The following is a 24464-nucleotide window of genomic DNA, read 5'->3' on the forward strand; positions in this document are numbered from 1 at the left end:
TGCATCTGAAATGCCTCACTCGCCTCACCCTAGTCGGGGCCTGGTCCTAGCTAGCGTCACGTCAGCCCTAACACCTGCAAGGACTGCAGAAATGGAACAAGGATGGCAATAGACAAGGGACAGGTGGATAACGTAGTGAAATCCTAGCTTATCCCCTGAGGTAGCTGTTCAGCCACCACCACCTCTGGGAAGCCACTGAAAGCTCGGTTGGATTTTTGAGAGCTTCCCGTGTACCAAGTGCTGTTGCTAAGCACCCCTAGAAGCCTCACACCAACCCGGGAGACAGATACCCATTCTACAGAGGAGGAAACAAGCTTGCGGGAGCCTGATTTACTTGACCATGCCGCCCGGAAGTGGCGCAGGTGCAGGCGAGCTGCCACTCCTACTTGGGGCTGCTCCCTGTACTTGGGCAGGAACTTTCTCCAGCTGGGTTTCTAGAACACAGTGCCCCTGTCAGTGCCAGCATTCACTTCTTTCTGCCTTCCAGGCTTCAGGGTTTACAAGTAGGGCTTCCTCACTGTGACGGCTGAGGCTGTCCCATCATTATTTCTTCCATAAAGCCTCCCACAGTGCCCTGAACACAGTAGGCACTCAGCAAGATGAACAGATGACCGGTGCCTGGGCAGACATACCTCTATTCCCCTCTTTAAGTTAGCCTGGTTCCTTGGAGCTTACCTGTTTCTTCACCCTCCTGAAACCCTTTCTTCTTAGCACCTCTCTCATTTCTTCCATGCGGTCCTTGGACAGGGCTTGGGGGAGAGGACCACCCGTCTCACCTTGAACACGCTCTGGGTCAGCCCTTGCTTGGGGTCTGTGTTTGTCACCTGGTCAGGGTCAGGTCAGAGTTTCGCTTGGAATGCGGTACCTCGAGCTGGGTTGAGCTGGGTTATTCGTTCTCTAAGGCTCTTGTGGGAGAGGAGGGAGGCACAATGACAGACTTAGGGTTTGTAAGAATGAAAGGTATCTATTTAAAGGGAAAACAGTAACAGAATTAGGCAGAAGTGACCTGCGGAGCCTAGGCCCCATGTTCTCCCGTTAAAGACAAATCTCAGCTCGAAAGTCCAGTTTAAGATCCCCACAGCCCCTGGGAACACAAGCCCCCTGATTCTAATGCCAGCTGCTGACTGCTTCATTCATCTGCTTTTTCATCTTTTTCCATTTCTTCAGCATCTTCTGCTGTGGTCATTTCTGCTGTTCCTCCCAGTTCAGTTTGCTCTACTTCTGACTCTTTTCTGCTGGCTTCTGAAACTTTCCTCTCCAGTCCCTCCGACTCCTTTCCCCTTAAGTCCCCTGAGAGTTTCTGGTCCAGCTCTGAAGGCCTCCTGTAAATTTCTCTCGATTCCCTTCTGCTCACATTTCCCGCTCTTTCTGCGCCTGCTTCTCCAGATGCTTTCTTGGCAAAGTCTCTTGAATCTTGGCCCGTGGCTCCCAGCCCTGTTCTCTGAAAGGAACGGGCTCCCCCTACTTCTCTCTGCCCGTTTTCTTCTTGTCCAGTTGCTGTGATCCTCAGAATCTCCTGAGACAACTTGTCTTCTGTCTCTTTCTCGTTCTCAACTGGCTCTCGTTCCCAATGCTTCATCACCTTCTCAGGCTCGTTTCTTTCTCTTCTCATTGTTTCCTTCTCCCTTACCATCATGATCTTATTTTCCAATGCAATGGCCTCTTCTGAAAAACAGGAAATAGGAGGGAAGAAAAGTAAAAGTTTGTTCATCTCTGGGCCTGGGTGAACCTCAACCCATAGGGGCCTGTGCTTCTGAGAGATAGCATGCCTTTCCAAAAGCAGAGAAAGGGGATCATTGTTTCCTGAGCGCCAGCCCTGTTCCAGACATCGTGTGAGCTGCAGAGGTGATACCATTCGGTTGTCATGGAATTGCATAGCGTCAGTGATTCAAGTTCGCAAAGGACCCGAGACTGATGACAGAAATCACAGCCAGTGGTCACACTGCAGATAAATAAATGGCTGCACCAGAATTTGAACCCAGGACGGTCTGCCCTCGGAGCACATTCTCTTTCCCTACGAAAAATAACATAGGAACTGGAAAATCACAGAGGGGTTCTTTTCTCCAGCACCCTTATTCTGCATTTCTCTTTGTCCCTGGGAAACACATTCATCATTTTTTGGGAGGTTCCCTATCAAAATATGAGCAGACTGTTAGCAGGAAGTTCAGCTGGAGAGCTGTTTACAACCAAAGTGATCCTTGCCCCCATGTTTTTATGAGCTACAGAGAAAAGTCACAATCCCCTCCTGAGTTCCTCCATATTCTCTTTCTGGAAGCCCCTGGTCTCTAAGATGCCTACAAGCACGCCCCCCCCCCCCCAATACCCGAAGTTCACAGCAGGGAAAAGGCCGCTATTTGGTGGTGAACACATGTGCAATGCTGCCGCCTGCTGTTCCCGGAGGGAAGTGCCAAGCCGTACCCGGCCGCTGGCCCCAGGGCCTTCCCAGTGGGTTTTCAGGATACCTTCCCGGGCACATGGCCCGCCAAGGGTATGGGAAGCTGCAAGGTGCATCTGCCCTTTCCCTGCTGTATCTCTTCACATCAATTGCCCCTGCGGCTTCTGAGAGCAGCTCTAAGGGCCTGTGGGAGCAGGGGCAGATGCCCTCCCTGGGGAGATCCAGCCACCATATGGCAGGCTCTGGATAATAAAGGGCTGTGATCTGGCTGCTTGGGTGCCCAGAAACCTCACACCCAGCTTCCCGCTGCTGCTACTGGAGGACTTCGGCCTCGGTACCTGGAGGGGCTCTGTCCTCCTGGGGACACAGAGCCCAGACCTGGCTGCCTCTCACTGCGATGCAGCTGGAATGATACACCATCACAGAGGGGGAAGCAGAAAGTGGGCAGAAGTATGGGTTCTGGGCCAGGCTGCCTGAGACTGAAAGCCACGGTGGGACTTGAACCCTTCTGCCTCTGTGTCCTCATCCATAAAACCAGTAATACTTATTTCATAGTGTTCTCGAAGGGATCAGGAGAGTCAGCTCACATCAAGCCCTCAGAGGAGGGCCTGGCACACAGGAAGCACTGAATGGAGAACAGCCTCTTTCATCACCCCAACCCCCTGGGGCCCATCCCTGCTGACTACCCTGGGGCCTGGGGTTCCAGCCACCTCCTCTTCCCTCAATCCTTCCTAGAGCTGGGGGGTGGGCAAGGGGGGAGGTTTCAAGGGGGGTTTTCGAAGCTTCCCTGGAGGCCAGACTCCTGCGTGCCCTCACCTGGCCCCTGCCTTAACATGCCAGCCAGGAGAGCAGTGTGATGCAGCAGGGGACAGTGTGGCTCCAAGTCAGACTGCTGTGTGACCCAGGCAGGTTACCCAACCTCACTCAGCCTCCACTGCCCCCCCCCCCCAAAAACACCTCCTTAGCTACTCCTAAGGTGGTGAGGACTGAGCCAGAGCCTTCCTGTCTGATGCTTAACCCTGTGCGGGAATGCAGGAAGAGCCCCCAAAGTGTAAGTGTGCTTACAGCGTAAGCTGCTGTCATTCTGCCCCTGTGTGTTCGCCCCTGCTATTTCCCACCAGAAGTGCCCTCCCCCTTCCTCCTCATGCCTAGAAAGCCCTTGGGCATCTTTTGGAGCCTAAAGCAGATGATTCTTCCTCCTTGGAACCTTCCCGCTCTCCCCAGAGACAGCCGGAGTTCTCTGCTGGTGCCCACAGAAGAGCGATGCCTCCCAGTCAGTAGTGCTCGCCCGCAGGAGCCCATTTGCTGACAACTCAAATCGCCTGACTTCGCCCCCGGGGCTGTGGGCTCCTCTGGGGCAAGGGCTGAGCCTCTGTCTCCCCCAAATCCCACACCTTCCCAGTGCATGGCAAGTGTTTAACAAATATCTGATGAATGAACTGGAGAAATACAGGGGTGGGCTCTCGGGGAACACGGTGTGGGCTCTGACCCCCCCGCCCCCAGATGGGCTGGACCGCCCGCCTCTCCTGCCCCAGGGAAGGCCTGGGGTTTGCAGAGGGAGGGGGGGGCACCACAGCCAGAACGCTCAGTGGGCCATGCCAACCCGGCACTGGAGGAGCTGCTGGAAAGTGCGGCAGAGGACTGACAGAAAAGAAGGCAGAAGAGAATCCTGAAGCTATCCCCTGGCACTCACCTTTCTCCCTCTTTTCTTTCAGTGTCTCCCTGTAGTTCGTTTTCTTCAGCTCTTCAATGATGCCCTTGTTGGCATCATCCAAGGCCTGTGGGTGGAGAGGAGCCGGTGAACCCTTTTTTTTTTTTAATGTTTATTTATTCTTGAGACAGAGACAGAGTGTGAGCAGGGGAGGGGCAGAGAGAGTGGGAGACACAGAATCTGAAACAGGCTCCAGGCTCTGAGCTGTCAGCATAGAGCCCGACGCGGGGCTTGAACCCACGAACTGTGAGATCATGACCTGAGCTGAAGTCAGACGCTTAAGCGTCTGAGCCACCCTGACGCTCCCCCGGCCCCCCCCCAGTGAACTGAGCCACCCAGGCGCCCCCCCGCCCCGGTGAACTCTCTTAACCCCTGTTGGCATCAGCAGCTCCCTTTCTCCACCCAGGCCCCTTCCCCAGCAGGCAAGGCTCTGCACCAGCCTTGCCACCCTCCCTTGTCCCCTGGCTCCTCTGTAGACTCCTGCCCTGGGGCTAATTTAGACTTCTGGACTTGGAATTACCCACACTAAGCGGCAGGGGATACACAACTGCGGGGAACTCGGACTTCACCTCCCTTGGGCTGAGCTGTGTATTTGGGAGCTGTCTCTGCTCATTCTGACCTCCTTACCAAAAGCTTCTTTTGGCTTCAGCCAGTGTAGAGTGGAAAGCCTCTAAGCACTCAGCAAGGCAGTGAGCCATGGAGAGGCCTCAGAAACACACCATGGGTGGGGCTGGGGTGCTGGCCTGTCTTCAGAGGGGCTTCCGGGGCATCTGCAGCTTCCCCAGGGGCCTGGGCCTCAGCCTGTGCGTGTGTTGTTGCGGGCAGAGCAGCAGTAAGCACGCGGGAACCATCCACAGAAAGACCACAGGCCTGGATGCTCCTGTTCAGCGTTGGTCTGCCCGCTAGTACACATTCCTGCCCAGGGCTGCCGGTCCAGGAAGGTGAGGCGGCAGGGACCTGGTCTCCTGAGGTGTCACCTAGGGCCAAGACTTCCCCATGCCTCTCATTTTCAAAACACTGCCCTGCCTTCAAGGCGACCCCAGACCCTCCAAGATGGGAAAGCCCAGCCCTGCCTCCCGCCCTGGGCTCTCTCACTCCAGATCCCCTGGTCCCTGCAGCACTGGTCAAGAATAGGGATTTTTGCCTTAACCTTCCCACTGACAGCAAGCTTCCCGAGGGCCAGGACCATAGCTATCACCTTTGGGCTGGGCAGCTCAGAGCTAGCTAGTGGTCAGCAAATATGTACTGGACTGAACTGTCAAGCTCCATCTGCAGGGCAATCGCACAGAAGGACATCAAGTGGGAGAAACCATGAGTGTGACTGGAGAGCTCTTCCTCTGGAGGGCAAGGTGCACATTTGGGGAGTTGACCCCCCAACAGAGGAAGAAGACAGCGGTATGACGGGCCTGAGCTGCCCTGGGACAGGTGAAGGGAGGCACAGACTGCCTCATGATGGACTCTCTTGGGAGCAATTTCCCCCTGACAGGAAAGGGGTAGTCCCACCAGGGTCCTCACAAACCACAAGCTCAAGTCCCAAAAAAACCGAGTACATCAGGTCTCTCCTCTGCCATTCCCAGCCCTTCGAGTCCAAGCTGGTCCACTGACCATCTGGGGTCCTCTGGCCCCACTCCTGCCACAGTGAGCCACCCCGTGCACCCAGTCCCAGGACCTCTCCTCTGCCTCCCACAGACTCCTCAGTGCCCATGGCCTCCTGTGCCTTCAGAGCCCTCACCCCTTCTCAGCCCAGCCAAACCCTGCTGTCCTGGTCCTTTGAAGCCCAGAATGAGGCCCGCCTCCAACTGCAGCATCCTTGGCTGTCACTTCCCAGGGTCCCTGCTCCCTTTCGTGAGTGCCTGAACCTTCAATCTGGTCCCTAAGGCCACCCATGCCCTTCGTGGTACCCCTAGTTACCATGTCTGGCCTCTCCTGACCACGGGGGCACGCTCCCCAAGGACAAGGCCCTGCTTTTTGTTGTTGTTGTTAAGTAAGCTCCATGCCCAGCATGGAGCCCAACTTGGGGCTTGAACTCACACCCTGAGATCAAGACCTGAGCTGAGATAGGAGTGCCTGGGTGGCTCAGTTAGTTGAGTGTCTGACTTCAGGTCATGATCTCACGGCTTGTGAATTCGAGCCCTGCATCGAGGCTCTGTGCCGACAGCTCAGAGCCTGGAGTCTGCTTCAGATTCTGTGTCTCCGCCTCTCCCTGCCCCAACCCCAGTCACACTCTGTCTTTCTCTCTCTCTCTCTCTCGAGAATAAACATACATACACACATACATACATACATGCATACATACATACATACATACATACATACATACGTAAAAGACCTGAGCTCAGATCGAGAGTTGGACGTTCAACCAACTGGGCCACCTAGGTGCCCCGGGACAGGGGCCCTGCTTAATTCACACCAGCAGATGCTTACTGGGGTCCAGCCAGGTGCTTGCTGGTCGTAGCTCTGGAGTTTCAACACGGGGCAGCCTAGGTGGGCAGTGGGAGGTGGGGAGGCCAGGGGATTCATGCCAAACTGCCTGTGTTGTCGAGGGTCGGTGCGCAGACCCTACTGAGGGTGTGTATTTGCCTGGAGTGGTTCTGGGAGCAGTGGCTGGCCTGACACACCTGCAGGCTTCCCTGGATTCCCCTCTGGTCTCTGCGTCCTGAAGCTTGCAGTCTAGGCCGGCACTATCCAACAGAAATTTCCACCACCGTGAGAATCCTCTAGATCTGCGCTATGTGGTACCTGCAAGCCACATGTGGCTACTGAGCATTTGAAATGTGGCTCATGTGACTGAGAAACTGAATTTTACATTTTAGTTACTCTTAATGCGTTTTAATCTAAATAGCAGCATGTGGCAGGCGGCCGCCTTAATGAGAGTGAGCAGTGCGGGTCTAGGCGTGGGAGGCTGTCACACTGTATTTCTTGTTGTCTCCTGGAGGAGGCAGCATTTTACAAACTGTCAAGTCCCAAAATCAACTGAGAAGATTTCAACCAGCATTAAAGAAAAAATGAAAACTGTAAGAGAATATAATAGGAAATATCAACATACATAGTAATGGGAAATATGTTTTGTAAAACGTTCGTTTCTGTTATTTACTTCAACTAAAAAAAATTTTTTTAATGTTTATTTTTGAGAGAGAGAGAGCAGAGCAGGGAAGGGACAGAGAGGGAGAGGGAGAGAGAGAGACAGAGACAGAGAGACAGAGAGACAGAATCTGAAGCAGGCTCCAGGCTCTGAGCTGTCAGCACAGAGCCCAACGCAGGGCTCAAATTCACGAGCTGTGAGATCATGTCCGAAGCCGAAGTCGGACGCTTAACCGACTGAGCCACCCAGGTGCCCCTCTATTGTTTATTTCAAATAGAAATAGGGGCGCTAAGCGTCTGCCTTCGGTTCAGGTCACAATCTCACGGTTCGTGAGTTCGAGCCCCGCATCAGGCTCTCGGCTGTCAGCGTGGAGCCTGCTTGAGATCCTCTGTCTCCCTCTCTCTCTGCCCCTGCCCCACTCATACTCTCTCTTAAAAATAAGTAAACTTAAAAAAAAAGAAAGAAAGAAGAGTATCGGGGTTGCTGAATAAACTGACGGCAGTAGCAAGCATTCGAAAGCCACTATCCCTCCTGGAATGTGGCCTGCAGTTGGTGGGTAATAAATACCTGTGGACTGGCTAACTGAGGGGCTGAGGGGCTGAGGGGCTGAGGCCCACCCACCCCTTCCCACAGCCAGGGCCCAGGGGGGTGGGCAGCTCACGCTGATGATGGCTTGCTGCGCCTCGTTGTTATGAACCAGCTTCGCTCTCTCCAGGGCCTTCTCAAAGTTGCTCACGGCCGACTCGAAGTCTCTCAGCTTGACTGGAAAGCAGGGAGGAGGCACGGCACAGGTAGATTGTGACACTGTGTGTTGCACAATGCGGCTGCCTGGCTGCTTCCGGGGTCAGTGAGAAGCCCCAGGCCTCAGGCAGCATCACTGGCCAGCACCACCCTTTCCGTCACCTTCCTGGGCCATCTCACCACTAAGGACCAGAACCTAGGAGCCTGAGTCTTGGACAGCAGGCCATTCAGAGAGGTCAGAGAGGAAACTCCAGGGCAGTGGGACAACCCCATCTTCTCCCAACTTAAGATTGTTCCAGACGTGGAAATCCGTATTTTAAAAATGTTCATTCAAATTGCGCTAAAACGCTGCGAAGGCCACGGAAATATCAAAAGGCTGGATGCGACCCACGGACCAGCAGCTGGAGTCTAGCCCCTGCACCTGCGCGATCTGAACCCAGAGAGGAAGTGGCGCTGTCTGAGCTCACTCACCCAGCTCGTTAGTGCTGGAGCTGGAACCCAGTCCCTGACTGACTGGCCAACTCCCCAAGGTTCTGAGCCTGGAATGCCCAAAGCCCAAGCTCTGCCCGCAGGGCTGCACGGCCTCTAGAACTCGGTGGCTCCCAGGCGGCTGCATCTGATTTTTTCTATCCCAGAGTGGGGAAGCTGAGAGGGGCCCAGCGGCCCTCGGGGGCAAGTGAGTTGAGAGTCGAGAGTCGACTCAGGGCAATGTCAGCTCTGACGGGCACACTGCATTTCCCCTTGAGGTTATACCATGACCTCCTAAGAAAAGGAAAGAGTTCTAGGAAAAGCTCCAGTCATCACACCTTCCCCCAGCTTAAAGCTTCCACTGGAAGTTTCTACCCATATTTTTAGGGAAGAATCTGACTTGTAAATGAGGCCCATGAGGCCCTGTGGATCTGCCCCTCATCACCCCCACCCCCGGCCCCCAGGGGCTCCAGCTGGAACTGGTCTCCCTCAGCTTCTTAAATCAGCCGAACTCCTAAATGCTTCTAAATGCTGTCCCTTTGGCTGCAAAGCTCTGTCCTCAGCTCTCGGAGCAGCTGGTGCCTTCTCATCCTTCAGGTTTCTGCTTAAAAGTGACTTCCTTGGAGATGAAGGCAGGAAACGGTTACCAGTGGTCGTCCCTACTGTATGCCCAACTTGGCGCCTAAAAGGTGCCAAGGAAGTATTTGCAGTACGAGTGAGTGAATGATGATGCCCTTGATTATAGCACCCGCTGCATTTCCCTCCTCACTGGGGATCAGCTGCTCACCTGGGGCAGGGCACTGAGCTCTGGTGGCGGCTTCATTGCATCCTAACCCGTGACCTGCAGCCATTTCTTTTTCAACTTCGTGTTATGAAATATTTCAAATATACACGAAGTAGACGGAGTAGTTTGATGAGCCCCCACTACTCACCCAGCTTCAACAATGATCAAGCTCCCACCGATCTTGTTTCATCTGTTCCTCCTCACCCCTGCCCCTTGCTGGCTTGCTTTTTACGACTCCATTGAGATGTAACTATCATATTATAAAGCGCACCATTTGTAAGTATACAGTTCAGTGATTCTCGGCAACTTTATGGAGGCGTGGGATGATCCCCATGACCCACTTTCAGAATACTCCGTTACTCCGTTACTCCGTAAAGGTCCCTCAGCAACCTGCTGAACCACTCAGCGCCTCGTTTACCCCTACCCCTCCCACCGTCTGCAAAATGAGGAAGATAACACCTTCGTCATTGGTTCACATGGTGAGTAAGTGCTAGAATGCATGTGCACAGAGCACCAGGGCTGGGGGAAGTGGCGCTCTTCTGACGATGGCACAGTGCTATGCTGGTCTGTGGCCGAGCTCTTCGACGGCAGGGCCAGCCTCCGGGGTGCCCCAAGCTCTATCTGAGCCTAGCTTAAAGAAGGCACTTACCACACGCTGGGCAAAACAGAGGGGTTTATCGTCCACCCTCAGAGTCAGAATTAACCTGGTCAGACTAAGGGGCACCTGGGTGGCTTAGTCGGTTGCGCATCTGACTTCGGCTCAGGTCATGATCTCACAGTATGTGAGTTTAAGCCCCGCGTCGGGCTCTGTGCTGACAGCTCGGAGCCTGGAGCCTGCTTCGGATTCTGTGTCTCCCTCTCTCTGCCCCTTCCCCACTCGTGCTCTGTCTCTCTCTGTCTCTCAAAGATAAATAAACATTAAAAAAAAAATTTTTTTAAACAAATAAACATTAAAAAAAATTAACCTGGCCAGGGATACATTGATGGTAAAGCTTCTGGCCATGGCATGGCAGCGGGCCCTGAGGGCTGGGAAAGGTAGGACAGTCCTCTCTGTGCCCATACCTTGTGCCTGTGCCACCAGAACGCTGGCGTTCAGCTGCCACTCGATGTCCCCTTCTTCCTCAGCACACTGCTGGGACTTCTCGCCGTAATGCTGGGCCTGCCAGGCCTGGTCCAGCTCCAAGTAGCAGCGGCCGATCTCGTGGAACAGCCAGGTCTTCTCCAGCGTGGTTTTTGCCAGAGGGATCTTCTCCTCCCACCTGGGAACACGAAGAACCAGGGTCGGCTCTTTCCACCCAAACCCTTTACTCGGCCACAGGAGGCCAGGGCTCCTTCCCGGGGCAGAACAGAACTTGTGCTCCAACTACCAGCTCTTTCAGACACGGGGATGGAGCCATAAGCGTTAAGATATTTCCAAACTAACAAAGCTATTTTGGTACATTTACGGAATCGAATCTGATACAATCGGAGATAATGTTTACAAACTTGCGTTTCAAATAACATAGGGGCACCCAGGTGGCTCAGTGGGTTAAGTGTCCAACTTCGGCTCAGGTCATAATCTCAAGGCCCCACATCAGGCTCTGTGCTGACAGCTCAGAGCCTCAAGCCTGCTTGGGATTCTGTGTCTTCCTCTTCTCTGCCCTTCCCCAGCTCATGCTCTCTCTCTCTCTCTCTCTCTCTCTCTCTCTCTCTCAAAAATGAATAACCATTTTTTAAAAATCTTAAGGGGTGCCTGGGTGGCTCAGTCGGTTGGGCATCTGACTTCAGTTCAGGTCATGATTTCACAGTTCATGAGTTCGAGCCCCACATGGGGCTCTGTGCTGACAGCTTGGAGCCTGGAGCCTGCTTCAGATTCTTTCTCCATCTCTCTGCACCTCCCCTGCTGGCTGTCTCTGTCTCTGTCTCTCTCTTTCTCAAATATAAAACATAAAAAAAAATTTTTTTATCTTTAAAAATAACATAAAAATAACATTGAAGAATCTCATTAAGTATACAGAAGACAAAATCAATACCGAGAAAATATTAGAATAAAAAAAAACGCGAGACCTCAATAAAGTAAGAGCAAGATTAGAGTTAATCATTGTCTTCGGGGGGGTGAGATCGAGTAGTTTTTCTGCTACTTTTCCATATTTTCCAAGTTCATATTTTAACAATAAGCACAGATTTACTAGAAAACATTGTAGAGCCCAATGCAGGGTATGAACTCATGACCGTGAGATCATGACCTGAGCTGAGACCAAGAGTCTGATACTTAACGCACTGAGCCACGCAGGAGCTCCTAAAACATTTTCTTATAAAAAGATGCACATGGGTGGGTGAACTCTCAAACTCCTCCATCTTTTGGCACATAGACACCAGGGGCCATTCAGGAAACCAAGTTGCCTGGAGCACAGGGTCCTGGTGAACGAGTCTATTTCGATCCAGCACTGAGCACCGGTAGGACAGCTGCTCTCAGGGGTAAGCGAATGGGCCCGTGGAACCTCTCCATGCAGGCTGGTCGCCAGGCGGGCCAGGCTCTCTCCGGAGTCTCCCCGGGGCCGAGCTGCCCCATTGGAGCAGACTGTTGGCCCAGGGTTGCACATCAACACTTCAGTGATTGGGTCACCTGGAGAACTCAGCCTCCCTTCCCAGCGAGTCCACGTTGACTTCCCAGAGTCACAGAAGAGCCTCAGAAGAGAGGCTCAGGTCAGGCAGTTCCTGAACTTGCCCAAGGTGAGAATCATCTGGAGGGCTTTGTTAAAACTAGGTTCTTGGGCTCCAACCCAGACCGGTAGAATCAGAATTTCCAGTGCAGAGACAGGTCTTCATATACCTGTACTGCAGGGGATTCTTGTCACTGGGAAATTTTGAGAAGATGCTGATTCCAGCCAATTAACAAATGAGCCTCAGAGCTTACAAAACGGCTTGCCCCTGGTCACCTAGCAGAGCCTGGAGCCAAACTTGGGTCTTCTGATGCCTCTTTGCCTGGCATGCTGGCCCCTGGCTGGGAGTCGGGTGGGAAGTGGGGAATCCTGGCCCGAGGGTGGGGCAGGGACAGCCCTGAGCACTCACGTGTCGATGGCTTCCTGGAATTTCCCAACTCTGGCAAAAACCCTGCCGATGTTGTCAAGGGCTCTTGACTTAGCATCAGGAAGGTCACTGTGGGGACGAAGCAGAAGAAGTTGTTCACTAGAAGTTGGCCATTCTTCGAGCTGTAAGAATTGAAAAGAAGCAAAGACAGGGCCTCTGGCCTCCAGGACTCGGGTAGGGTGGGTTGGAGGAATGATATCCAGGAGGCGAGGCTGCGGCACATAGGCCCTCTCGGGCCCTGTGGCCATGAATGAACACCTTTGGAATCTTTCCAGAGAATAATCACTCAAGAGCTTACCACATGTCCTTTGATGCAGCAATTTCCCTTCTAGGAATTTACCTGGAGAAGGGCATTCTTTAAAGCACTCTTTATAATGGTAAACATCAGAAACAATCTAAACCAGTGCCCTAGTGCTGGCAATTTTCGTGTATAAAAAAAAAAAGTCCCTCACATATTAAGTTAAAAAGCCAGATTATAGGGGCACCCGGGTGGCTCAGTCGGTGAAGCATCTGACTCTTGATTTCGGCTCAGGTCATGAATCTCACAGTTTGTGAGTTCGAGCCCAGAGTCAGGCTCCATGCTGGCAGCATGGAGCCTGCTTGGGATTCTCTCTCTTTCTCTCTCTCTCTCTCTCTCTTTCTCTCTGCTCCTCCCCTGCTTGCTCTGTCTCGCTCTCAAACTAAATAAATAAACCTAAAAAAAAAGTCAGATTATAGGAGCATATACTAGGTCTATTGCCCTGTTTGTGCCAAAAGTAAACATGCAGGCCTGAGGCACGACGCTGTGCCCCTGGCCTGACGATGGAGGAAGGAGCCATGGATGAGTTACGCTCAATGCACGGAGTACAAGTGTAGAAGGTGGAAAAGGCTGGAAACAGATTCTCCCTAGAGCCTATAAGGGGAGCACAGCCCTGCCAACACATTGGTTCTGGCCCAGTGACAATGGCTTACGACTCTACCCTTCAGATCTGTAAGAGAATGAGCGTGTGTTATTTTCACTCACCAAAAAAGAAGTGAATGAATAAAAAGTGGGCATTTTTTAAAAGATTTTCTCTCTTTTTTTTTAATAAGGTTTATTTGTTTACTTTGAGAGAAAGAGAGAGAAAAAAAGAAAGAGCACAAGCATGCGTGGGAGGGACAGAGACAGGGAGAGGGAGAGAATCCCAAGCAGGTTCCACACTGTCAGCACAGAGCCCGATGTGGGGGTCAAACTCATGAACTGTGAGATCAGGACCTGAGCTGAAATCCAGAGCCGGATACTTAACCGACTGAGTCACCCAGGCACCCCTAAAGATTTTATTTTCAAGCAATCTCTACACCCAACGTGGGACTTGAACTCAACCCCGAGATCAAGAGTTGCATGCTGCATGGACTGAGCCACCCAGGTGCCCATTTTTTGGCACCTAAAATGAGCACCTGGGTGGCTCAGTTGGTTAAGCGTCCGACTTCGGCTCAGGTCATGATCTCATGGTTTGTGGGTTCGAGCCCCACATCGGGCTCTGTGCTGACAGTGACAGCCCCGATGTGGGGCTCTGTGCTGACAGCTCAGAGCCTGGAGCTTGCTTTGGATTTTGTGTCTCCTTCTCTCTCTGCCCATCCTTTATTCTCTCTCTCTCTCTCGAAAATAAATAAACATTAAAAAAATTTTTTTTAATGGGCATTTTTAAAAGAAGTTGAGAGGTGGGCGCCTGGGTGGCTCAGTCGGTTAAGGGTCTGACTTCGGCTCAGGTCGTGATCTCTCGGTCCGTGAGTTTGAGCCCCGCATCGGGCTCTGTGCCGACACTCAGAACCTGGAGCCTGCTTCTGATTCTGTGTCTCCCTCTCTCTCTGACCCTCCCCCCATTCATGCTCTGTCTCTCTCTGTCTCAAAAATAAATAAACATTAAAAAAATTATTTTTTTAATAAAAAAAAAAGAAGTTGAGAGGATGTAAGTCTAACTATTAACAGTGATTACCCAGGGGAAATGAGAGTATGAGGAAAACTATTTATTTATCCATATTGTTTAAATTGTGTACAGTATTCCTGTAACAACAGAAAAGAGAGTAAGATAGTTCCATAAAGAAAAACACAATTGTTCCCCTTACATTGGTTCTTTACCATCACCACCATACGAACACTCTGATCTGTCAAAAACTTCCTCCCCAACAAAGAAAATAAGAAAACCTTCCTCCAATGCTCCCGTCACCCCCAGCATCTCCTCCCACTCTTTCCCTCGTCCCCACCCAAGGCCCTGCCATCCAGCGGGCTCCTGTGTCCCCCATGAAACTTGGCACCTTGGACTCATTCTCCCCAGTGTGAACAGAGCCTGCCTTTCAAACATGCACATCTCATCAGGCCATTGCTCTCGCCGCAGAAACATGCACACAAAAGCACCGAGTTGCACTGTATTGCTGTGCATGATGACAAAAATGGAACATCCTGCATGTCTGCCCACAGGGACACAGTGCAAGAAAGTACGTTGTGTGCTGAAATTCCTTTCTCTGGAGCCATTTAAAGGACGAGACCCTTTCCAAGGCACATGCTTTTTAAAAACCACAAAAACGAGTTGCTTTTGTTTTGAGAATCCTAGGTATGTGCTTATGTACAGAAATACACAGGTAAATATATGGCAAAGGGACCAGAAGGCCACATGTCTACATGACCCCCGGGAAGTGAGGGGGGTGTGGTCCTGGGAGGTGGGGGAGGAGGGGGGGACTTCCAAGTTCTGCTCTCCGTGCCACAGAGCTCTGGACCAAGTACCACACTCACACTAGTACTTGTGTAAAAACAGACTCGGCCCTCAGTCCTCTTCAGCATGGGATCTAGACTGCCACTCCCCATGGGTCCTGCCCCACCCCCCGCAGCTTCCACCCCTGCTGCTTCTCTCTCTCCGCCTAGGGTGCCCTCCTCCCTCTCCGCTGGTCCACTTGGTTGACCTGTCCTCTCCGAGGCCCCCTCAGCTCCCGCCAGTGCTCCCACCTGCCTCTCCTTGGACCTTCACCCACATTGTGCACCTGCTGCTCTGATGGCACCCCCGATGGCAGCCTCCCCCTTCTAGAGAGGGTGCTCTGCTATGGTGTGATGAATCGATGAATGAATGAATGCTAACTTATTCATAATACCGTGTAACAAGAAATAATAGCAATGATAAAGCATGCAATCTAGAGTGTCTGAAGGGAGAAATGAGGGCTGGCAGGCTCTGGAGGTGGGAGGCACATGTGGGGCATTGCTGATTACAACGAGGGAGGACCTGAACTCACAAACAAGACTGGAGGCCCCTTCATGGGTGTTAAAAAGGGCCTAACATTATCAAAAGAACACCTCTATTTGTTTAGCCACTTGGCGTGCATTTATCACATGCCCACTAAGTGGCAGCTGCTGGAAAGGGAAAGGGATATATGATAGTCCCTTCCAAAGTCCAAGGGGAGCCAAGATCCACATGGAGTGTGGAGAGGGAACATTAAAGGGGGATTTCTATTATCACCCAGGGGACACACATTTAAAATTTGAAGGGGGTGGTGGTGCCTGTGCCGGAGTGGCTCAGTTGGTTAAGCAGTGGACTCCTGATTTCAGCTCAGGTCATGATCTCGCGGTTCAGGATCAAGCCCACATTGGGCTCCACAGTGACAGTGCATGAAGCCTGCTTCTGATTCTCTCTCTCCCTCCCTCACTCATGCTCGCTGTCTCTCAAAACAAATAAACTTGAAAAAATTGTCTTAAATAAACAAAATTTGAAGGATGGGAAGGAGGGAGCTGATAAAGAAAGTGCTGGCTAGAGAGAAGGAAGTCCTCTTTAGGGGCTGTAGGAACAGAGCCACAAGGTGCTGGCTGAGGCCCAAGACGCCCAGGGGCCTGGAGAGAACTAGGTCAATTGGGGCCAGGACAAGTCAGGTCAGGAAGGGCAGACCAAGCTGAGCAGAACTGGGAGCTGGAACTTCATCCCGACCCACGACTGGACTTGTTTTGCACAGAAGGGCCAGGTGGGCTCCAGGAAACCCAGGATGGAGGAATCAGTCTAGGAATGAGGAGGGTCTGGACTGAGCTGTGGGAGGGAAATGGAAAAACACCGAGGAGACAGGAAGGAGGAGGCCCAGACAAGACGTAGGCTGGCTGGGCATGAGCACGGAAGGGAGGGAGGAATCTGAGAAGCTGCCTGGGTTCCTTCTTGGGGACTGAGTGGCCAAGACAGCCATCCCCGCAGACAGAGAACCCTGGAGCAAGAGGTTGGGGAGGAAGATAAGGGGTTCTACTTTGGACATGTTAAATTTGGGATTCCTGTGGGACACCCAAGTGAAAATGCCTGGGATTCGGTTGGCTATGCGGACCTGGGGCTCGGGAGGGAGGGGTGGTGAGAAGCAAAGGTGATAAGTAAGTCCTCAGGGCCTGGGAGACAGCTGGATTCACGGCACTGTCAACACATATCTCATTTCATCCTCATAGTCCCTGAGTCGGTATTATTATGCCTTCATCAGAGATGAGCAAACCGAGGAGATGAGCAACTTAATCAAATCCACACAGCCTCAGAGTGCCAGAGCCGGGAATCAAACCTGGGAATCAAACCCGGCCATGTCTCCAAAGCTGCTGGGTTGTTTTCTACTTCCAGAACAGCCGCTATGGGATACTTCTGCTCAGTAGGCAAAGGCCAGTGAGAGATGAACTGGGAACGAATAGCACATGGCGCTCTGGTGAGTGAGGAGAGGGTGGGAGGCAGGAGCCTTCAAGGAATATGGCTTGACCCAGGGGCGCCGGGGTGGCTCAGTCGGTTGAGCGTCCAACTACAGTTCAGGTTATGGTCTCGTGGTTTGTGGGCCCCGCGTCGGGCTCTGTTCTGACAGCTCAGAGCCTGGAGCCTGCGTCAGATTCTGGGTCTCCCTCTTTCTCTGCCCCTCCCCCACTTGCACTCTGTCTTTCTCTCTTTCTCTCTCTCTCTCTCTTTCAAAAATAAATAAACATTAAAAGATTTTTTAAGAAGAAGAAGGAGGAGGAGGAGGAGGAGGAGGAGGAAGAGAAGGAGAAGAAGAAGAAGAAGAAGAAGAAGAAGAAGAAGAAGAAGAAGAAGAAATAGGGTTTGACCCAAATGGAGGAGTGACAGGGAGCGCTGTGCAGAAGTGGGTTCACAAGAGGCCTTGGGTGCCAAGTGAAGGCAGGTGGTTTGAACCCGCAGACAACAAGGGGCCAAGGCCAGTGTGTCAACAGAGTTAGAAGGGTTGGGGGATGAAATGCAGGTCGCTGGAGGTGAGGTGTGGGAGCAGCTGGAGGCAGAGACAGCCGAGCCCCTGACCTGTGACCGGAAATGGATAATGGGAGGTGGGAGAGAGGCTCAGACTGTGGGCAAATGGGAACCGAGCAGGGGAACGTCATGGAGGGCTCTACAGGTTAGATTCAGGATGACTGGAAACTGATGGCACCTTGAGAGGGACCCTCAAGTCTTGGGAAGAGCTGATAGCTGGTATTCGTACTATTATGGATACCTGGCACTGTCCTCAGATCTTTACATGGACTTCTGCGTGGCTTCTTCCTTCCCCCCTATCAGGAAGGGGCTACTGTTATGCCCATTGACAGAGGACACCCAGCTGGGACAGGGGAAGTCCCTTGCCTAAGGCCCCACGGCTGCGGTTTTGGCTGCGAGGTACAATTCCAAAGCCGAGGTGAGGCGGACTCTAGAGCCCCGTGCTCTTGGTCAGCACCATAGTTTCCAAGACCCTGCTCGATCTGACCCCTGCCATTTCGCCTGGCTTCCTCTTGGTCACTCTTCCCCTGGCAATACTCTGTGCTCTCCAGCATCAAGCTTCCATCGGCCTCCTTCAGGGTCCTCCCACAGACCAAGTGTGCTCCCCAGGGCCCAGTCCTATCCTCCTGGAATGTACTCCACATAGCACTGGGTCCTGTACTTCTCCTTTGTGACACGTCTCACAATTACCATTTATTAGCTATGTCATTTTTTTGTTTTACATCTGCAGGGAGATGACCCTTATTTTGGGTCACTGCTGTGTTCTTAATGCTAGCAACATGTGGCAAGTCTGGGGTTGATATACGCTTGTGGAGATGATTTAAGAACAGAAATACCTTTGGGGCACCTGGGTGGCTCAGTCGGTTAAGCCACCCACTCTTGATTTCGGCTCAGGTCATGATCTTGCAGTTTGTGAGATAGAGCCCCGAGTCTGGCTCTGCACTGACAGTGTGGAGCCTGCTTGGGATTCATTCTCTCTCTCTCTCTCTCTCTCTCTCTCTCCCAAAATAAATAAATAAAAACTGAAAAAAATAAAGAATAGAAATACCCCTCAGAGCCAAACCTCTGGGAGCTTTCTGGCATTGGGGCCACTTCCTTCCTCTTTGTGGCAAAAAAGCTGACAGTCTAGGTCCGCCTCTTAGCCTCGGTCCTAGGAGCTCACCCGCCAGCAGTCCTGGCAAAAGGCCAGGCACGGCCCCTGCCCCCCTCATCTGCAGGCCCATGGGCCTCAGCTGCTCAGCTTTTCCCGGACACTCACTGTTCCTTGGCGATCTCCAGGTCCTTCCGGTGGCTCTGCAGGGCTGCGACCATCTGCCCCAGCTCAATCTGGGCGTTCCCTATGCAGCTGTACAAGTTTCCAAGCAGCTCATCCTTGTTGGGCACCTCCTCTTTGTTCCATTCCAGCACCTTCTTCAGCACCTTCTCAGCCTTCTGAAGGCTCCCTTCAGCATTGCCGCTGCTCAGCACTAGGAAGGGGAACAGGGGACGTGGAGGTGGGAGCAGCCTCCTCAGGCTGAGGGGAGAACCCACCTCCCCACAGGGGATACCATCCACAGGCCAGCGAAACCAGGGTCTCAGGCCACAGTGCTGCATTCCACCGCCTGGCGAAGGCCTCGCCCTTCCAAGAACACTACCCACACATGTCAATGTCCTCGAGGCTCTTGAGGATGTAGCGGGCTGTCTGTGAGGGCTGCCGTTTGCGGTCTCGCAGCCATTTCTCTTGCATCAGCTTCCGGTCCCGCTCCCTGGCATAGATGGGCTTCTGCTGTCTCCAGAAGTTACTGCGGGTGTCCAGGTAGTTGATGCCTGTCATGATGAGGTCCTCCACGGTCAGGCCATGCTTGATGGTGCCTTTGATCAGGTCTGGGGAGAAGGGTGTGAGGAGAAACCAACTAGAACAGGCATGTAAGGGAGCTACCTCCTCTTGGCTGGGGATCCTTGCTGCGGGGGCCCCTGTGGGGCTCTCTGTTTTGAGTTGAAGAAAGCAAAGGCACATAGGTGACAGAGTAGCTCTATGTGGACCCAGGTGAGGCCAGAGCCCCCTTTCCAGGCACTCCCAGGGTGCCGAATTCAGTGCACAGGCCTCTTATGGCAAGATAGAAGGAGCTAGCAGAAGGGGCAGCTGGCGGATAGCTTTCTGAAAGGACCCCAACCCGCAGGGCTCTCTTATTTCAGGTTGTGTCCTCTGAGAAGACTAAGTATGAATGCACAACCTGGTCCAGGTTACCAGTGCCAAGTGATTCCCCAGGTGCCAGTGGGTCAGTGCAAGCTGGGAGCCGGGGTGGGGGAGTGGGGGCGTGCCCAGGCTCTGCCCGCCTGCCTGATCCGAGGTTAGAGCTGGTAGCAAAACTGCAGGGCTTCTTGGGGATAAATTTCAGGCTACCCCTTCCTCCACAGAAGATCCTCTGGAGGGAAAGAAGTTTTCAGGCCTCTTTCAGAGATGGGCCAGCAGTGAAGCTGCTCGAGACACAGACCTGCAGGGCGTTCTGCAGATGCCCTCAGGAAGTCAGTTCTGGAGAAAAGGCATTTGATTCAAGGATGAATCCTGCTTAGGCTTATCAGCTAACGGCAAGACTCCCACCCTCCCATTTCATTTCAAGGCTCTGCCCTATTTTCTGCCACCGCCAGCACAGTATGGTGGAAAGAGCGCTGGACCTGAGGTTAGGAGGCCGGCCTCTGGTGCCAACTTTGCCATGAACTTGCTTGTCACCTTGGACTAGTTACTCCCCATTCAGGGCCTCTCTTTCCTTATCCATAAAAGGGGGGGATTAGACCAGATGAGGTTTCAGAACATCCGAGTACTAGTATCGTAGGATTCCCCCCAGCAAGTCCCAGCTAGATTCCTTTGCCCGTTGTACAAATTGAAGGCTCAGAGGATGCCCCTCCAAGGACCCACATCTCTGGTGTTCCCTCGCAGGGCACCATAATGCCAAGAGCACTGGTTCTGAAATGGGACGTCTTAAGATTCAAGTCCACTGTTTACCTATGCGCCACCTTAGGTGAGTTACTTAACCTTTCTGCACCTGAGTTTCCTCATCTGTAAATGAGAACGCTAGGAAAACCTGTCCATAGGAGCATATCGGCTCATGTTACACGACAGGCTCTGTCTCCCGCTCGTGCATTAAGCACCCGTCCCAGATTTCTTCTGCCCCAAGTTCCCTGTCGCAAACAAAGTGTCTGAAACCTTCATCCAAAAGGAGCTTCTCCAGATACTCCTTGTCCACGTAGAGCTCGCCCAGGAGCTGGCGGACAATCTTCTCACTCTTCAACGAGCCCTTCCGCTTGGACTCTATCTTGGGGTGGTGGTGTACGAGGTGTCTCATGGGATGAGGCTTCTGCTGGGCTTTCATACTCTGGGAAGATGGAGTGACACCCGACAGAGCCTCAACAGGGATCACAGAGTACCCAGTCATGGCCCCAGAGTCTATGATCCCAGACATCTCCTCCAGGGCCCTCTCTGTGCACCCAGAACCACGGAGTGTGTCTGGTCTGGGAACAAGACCGCTCTGGGGCTGGGGCAGAATCCCATGGCCGCCCGTGATGGGCAGGAGCTGACCGTCCCCAGGTAAGAAGGTCACCGAGACCTGTGCTGCTCAGGCCCATGTGGGCTTCTCCTTGGGCAGGCTGTGGTGTCAGAACCAAGGCCCTCACCTCAGCCTGCTTGCTCAAGAAGGAGACGTCCCCTTTGTTCTTCAGCTTAATTGAAGAAGGACCTGCAAGGAGAGAAGTCTGGCTCAGGTCTGCCAGGCCCTCAGCATGATCTATCACCTACTTTTATGTAGAAATGGCTGCCTTTGGCAGGGGGTGGTGGAGGTTGTGGCAAAGCTGGCTCTGAGCGAGCCCAGCAGGTTAATGGTACCCGGGTGCTTGGAAGGAATAACAGCCTCCTAAGAGCTGGGCACCCCCCTCTAGCCCAAGGCCAAGGCCGCCAAATTTCCAAAAGAAGGCAGTCCCTAAGCACTGGAGGAGCTCTCTATCCCCAGGCATTTCCACACTCTGCCGCCCACCCAAGGAGGCAAACTCGTGCTCTCCTCCCTCCTCCCCCTGCCACCAACCTGACAGGTAAGTCCAGTCCTTGGTGCAGATGTGGTAAGAGAGGAGGCCAGGTCCTAGGGCAGGCTATGCTCAGAACCCCAACCTACTCTATGAAACCAGGCCAAAGACAGGCCTAATGTGAACAGCCTTCTCATCTGGCTTGGAGGAGAACCAGAAGTTGCAGAGCTGAGTACAGTGGCTCAGGAGCTGGTCCTCTGGGTAGACAGTTCCTAATCTCCAACAAAATCAGCAGCAGCTAAATCCAAGCATGCTCCCTGCAGGCCTGGTGGTGGCTGCTCACTCGTATCTCCAAGCCTAAGGATTCCAAGAGCCTCCCTGGATAAGGGCACAGGTCCAATGGTCACTCACTTCCCACTGAGTTGTTGATGGCTTCCTGGGCTTTCTGAATTCCAACTTTGAATTCTCGGTCAGGCCGCAGTTTGTAGCCTCGATGATAGAACACCAGCGCAAACTCAAAGTCCCCCATGGTGTACAAGGTCTCAGCCTTTTGTAAAATCCCCTGAAACGAGAGAAGTCAAATTGAGGGGGACAGACAAGGCTTTATGGGACTTAGGCGTGGTGGAACAGAGAGGGTCCTGGGTTGAGGATCCAGGTTGGGATGCAGGGGCAGGTAGCTAGGTAAGCGACCTAAGGCGAGAAAACGGCATCAAACCCTAGGCAATCTGGTTAGCCTGAGTCCTCCCACCCATATGTAAAGTCACCTTACAGAAAGTCGGGTCACCCTGGAGCGAAGCCTCAGCATCCTGCAGGGATTTCTCCAACTCTCCCATCTTCAGGAAGCATTTGGACCGGGCAACCAGGCAGTTCTTATCTCCATTCTGAAGGTGAAGAGCCTAAGAAACAAACCACCCAGGTCGACAGGCACCAGGCAGCACGAGGTAGAAGCGGGACCGGAAAGGGCCTCCCAAACCCTCCTGCCAGGGCTTCCGGGGGATTCCTCAGGCCAGCAAACATGTCTCTGGATCTGATCAGACCAGAAGCAGCATAACACTGATCTTCGCTCCGCCAACTTGACTGTCTGCACGTAGCTCCTTTCAGACAAGGTCAAATCACTAGTTGTTGTGGAAGCGACTGGCTGAGAGAGATGCAGATACCACTCTGTGGATATATGGAATTTCCCCAAAACGTCTCGGATTCCTCCGGTCCACTCAGGTGACAGAAGCTTAGGATTTTTTTGTGCCTACTGAGTTCACCTACAAACCTCAAAAGGCTGCACTACACTCAAAATACATTTGTGAGGCTAAGCACTCTGAAGGCTAACGAAATGGGTTTTAGGACACCTGCCACTTGAGGCATCCATTCCCCAACTCTCTCTTCCTTACTCCCTTATTGAGAAGGAATCACTATTTCAGGAGATCAAGATGAAAATGCTAGCAAAACTGAAACTGTGATTTGGGGAGTAAGGCGAGAATGGAACACTTCTCCCCATGTCCTCTCTTCTGTCTGAAATCATCATAGGTGCTTTGACGTACTGTCCTTCCTGAGGCATCAGACTCTACTCACACCTTTCTAAGACCTACTTTTTACAGGAAGCAGCTACTGGCTTTTCCGGAAGAAGGCTACTTCTCAACCAAAGCTATTTTCCCTCAGGGTGTTCTTTTCACTCTGCCTGAGCTTCCCTAGGATGGAATGCGATCCTGAAAGAGGAGACTGGGTGGAGGCAGGGATCCTGAACTCAACCCTTAACCCATCTGGCCAACCAGTTCTGGTTTTAGGGTGTGGTTGGTGAGCCAAAGGGACGAAAGACTTTGGGTAGCAGTGGAGAAGCTTGACTTTAGGGGGAGTCTTGGGACTGGTTAGAGGGCTATCCTGCCACTCCCTTTGGAATAAGAAGGATTGGTTGTAAAAGAAATTGTGGTAAGAACATCTAACAGCTTACTTGTGAGGGAGTATGTATGGTGGTTAGTATCTAGCACTGGAATCTGACTGCCTGGGTTTGAATCCTTTCTCTTTCCAGTTCAGTGAATCTCGGACATGTAATCCACTTCTACATCAGTTTCCTCGTCCATAAAATGGATTCATAACAGAACCTCCCTCATAGGGTCATACTGTGCTTAGCACCGTAGGACGGGGTGGATCGAGTCATACTAAGGTTATGTACAATGTTAGTGATATACTGACCATCTGTGAGCAACTGTGTGCCAGAGATTGCGCCACTTGTACATGCAGCCTCCAAGGGTAATAAAGGCTGCTCTGTGGAAAGAGGCCAGTGAGTCACAAAACATTCAGCAAAAAGTAGAAGTCACTGTTAATGCAGAGAATGGTTATTAACAGCAGAAGGCAAGTGAGAATTGGTAGAAAATGGCCGAGCGGTGCCAGTAGTGCGTCAATTAGGCACAATTGAATCATAGAAACAATAGGGTCCTCCAGCACCACGGGGACCTCAGTGTCACCGGGAATTAGAAGGGGTGATGGGTAATCGGTACTTTCAGAGCGCGACTCACATTGCTGAAGCTCTGGGCAGCTTTAGAGAACTCCCCGCACAGATACAACCGCTCGCCTTCCGCCATGTAAGAGGGAAAGGTGCTTCGCAAGGTGTCAGCTTCTGGGTCCGACATGGTGACCGCATGCGGTGACGCTGAAGCAGAGAAAGGGAGGAAAAGAAGCCGGAGAACCTGTGTGTGGCGTGTAGAAGCCCCGTCTCCTAGCAACCGGGAAGCGTAGAGGTGCTTCCGGCCCCTCCCCTCGCTCCTTAGGGGCGGGAGTCCCCGGGACAACCGCTTCCAGCGTGCGCATGCGCCGGCCCAGCAGCGCACTGGGTGAGGGCGTGACCTGCGCGTGGCTGGTGACTGCAAGGTGGCTGCAAGGCGGCTGCGCTAGGCCGTGTTTACTGTTGCCTGCTCCGTCGGTTTTCTCCCAGGTTGCATCGTGTCCAGAATTTACCGCCAGCAAAGTGGAAAGAGGATTGGAGGCAGAATTCCAAGTAGGGATAAGGCATACGTGGCAAG

The 24464-nt window shown here is 52.6% G+C and overlaps 2 protein-coding genes across 3 annotated transcripts in view; one reads left to right on the top strand and one right to left on the bottom strand.

The window, feature by feature from the left end:
• Positions 1 to 12768, top strand: part of DNAJC7 (DnaJ heat shock protein family (Hsp40) member C7) — a 48304-nt gene extending 35536 nt beyond the window's left edge. Inside the window, exons 15-16 of one of the 2 annotated variants that reach the window (XR_007149423.1) lie at positions 9463 to 9468; positions 12758 to 12768. Coding sequence is in view for 1 of the 2 variants with exons in the window: in XM_047845626.1 (XP_047701582.1) it covers positions 7984 to 8039 (56 nt within the window). In the remaining variant the exon portion in view is untranslated. Of the gene's footprint in view, positions 1 to 7983; positions 8055 to 9462; positions 9469 to 12757 lie in introns of those variants that run through there. The other variant, XM_047845626.1, reaches the window with a different exon arrangement.
• ODAD4 (outer dynein arm docking complex subunit 4) lies at positions 953 to 24150 on the bottom strand. Its single transcript, XM_047845623.1, has 12 exons — positions 23961 to 24150; positions 22218 to 22349; positions 21865 to 22015; positions 21112 to 21173; positions 20645 to 20813; positions 19099 to 19323; positions 18719 to 18926; positions 12233 to 12319; positions 10244 to 10440; positions 7850 to 7950; positions 4089 to 4173; positions 953 to 1665 (listed from the first exon to the last, which is right to left on the bottom strand). Exons 1-12 carry the CDS (start codon positions 24072 to 24074, stop codon positions 1130 to 1132), a joined length of 2067 nt encoding a protein of 688 aa, XP_047701579.1. The 5' UTR covers positions 24075 to 24150; the 3' UTR covers positions 953 to 1129.
• Positions 24151 to 24464: the final 314 nt, after the last annotated feature.

This window comes from Prionailurus viverrinus, unplaced genomic scaffold (assembly GCF_022837055.1).
Source record: "Prionailurus viverrinus isolate Anna unplaced genomic scaffold, UM_Priviv_1.0 scaffold_35, whole genome shotgun sequence".
Taxonomy (NCBI): domain Eukaryota; kingdom Metazoa; phylum Chordata; class Mammalia; order Carnivora; family Felidae; genus Prionailurus; species Prionailurus viverrinus.

What these genes read in the sequence shown, in the direction of transcription:
- ODAD4 (XM_047845623.1), bottom strand. Translation starts at nt 24,074, where the DNA reads ATGTCGGACCCAGAAGCTGACACCTTGCGAAGCACCTTTCCCTCTTAC. An exon ending in TTCCAGGAAGCCATCGACAC is followed by an intron (nt 10,441 to 12,232) that starts GTGAGTGCTCAG and finishes TCGTGTTCCCAG; the next exon opens with GTGGGAGGAGAAGATCCCTC. An exon ending in CGCAGCAAGCCATCATCAGC is followed by an intron (nt 4,174 to 7,849) that starts GTGAGCTGCCCA and finishes CTCCACCCACAG; the next exon opens with GCCTTGGATGATGCCAACAA.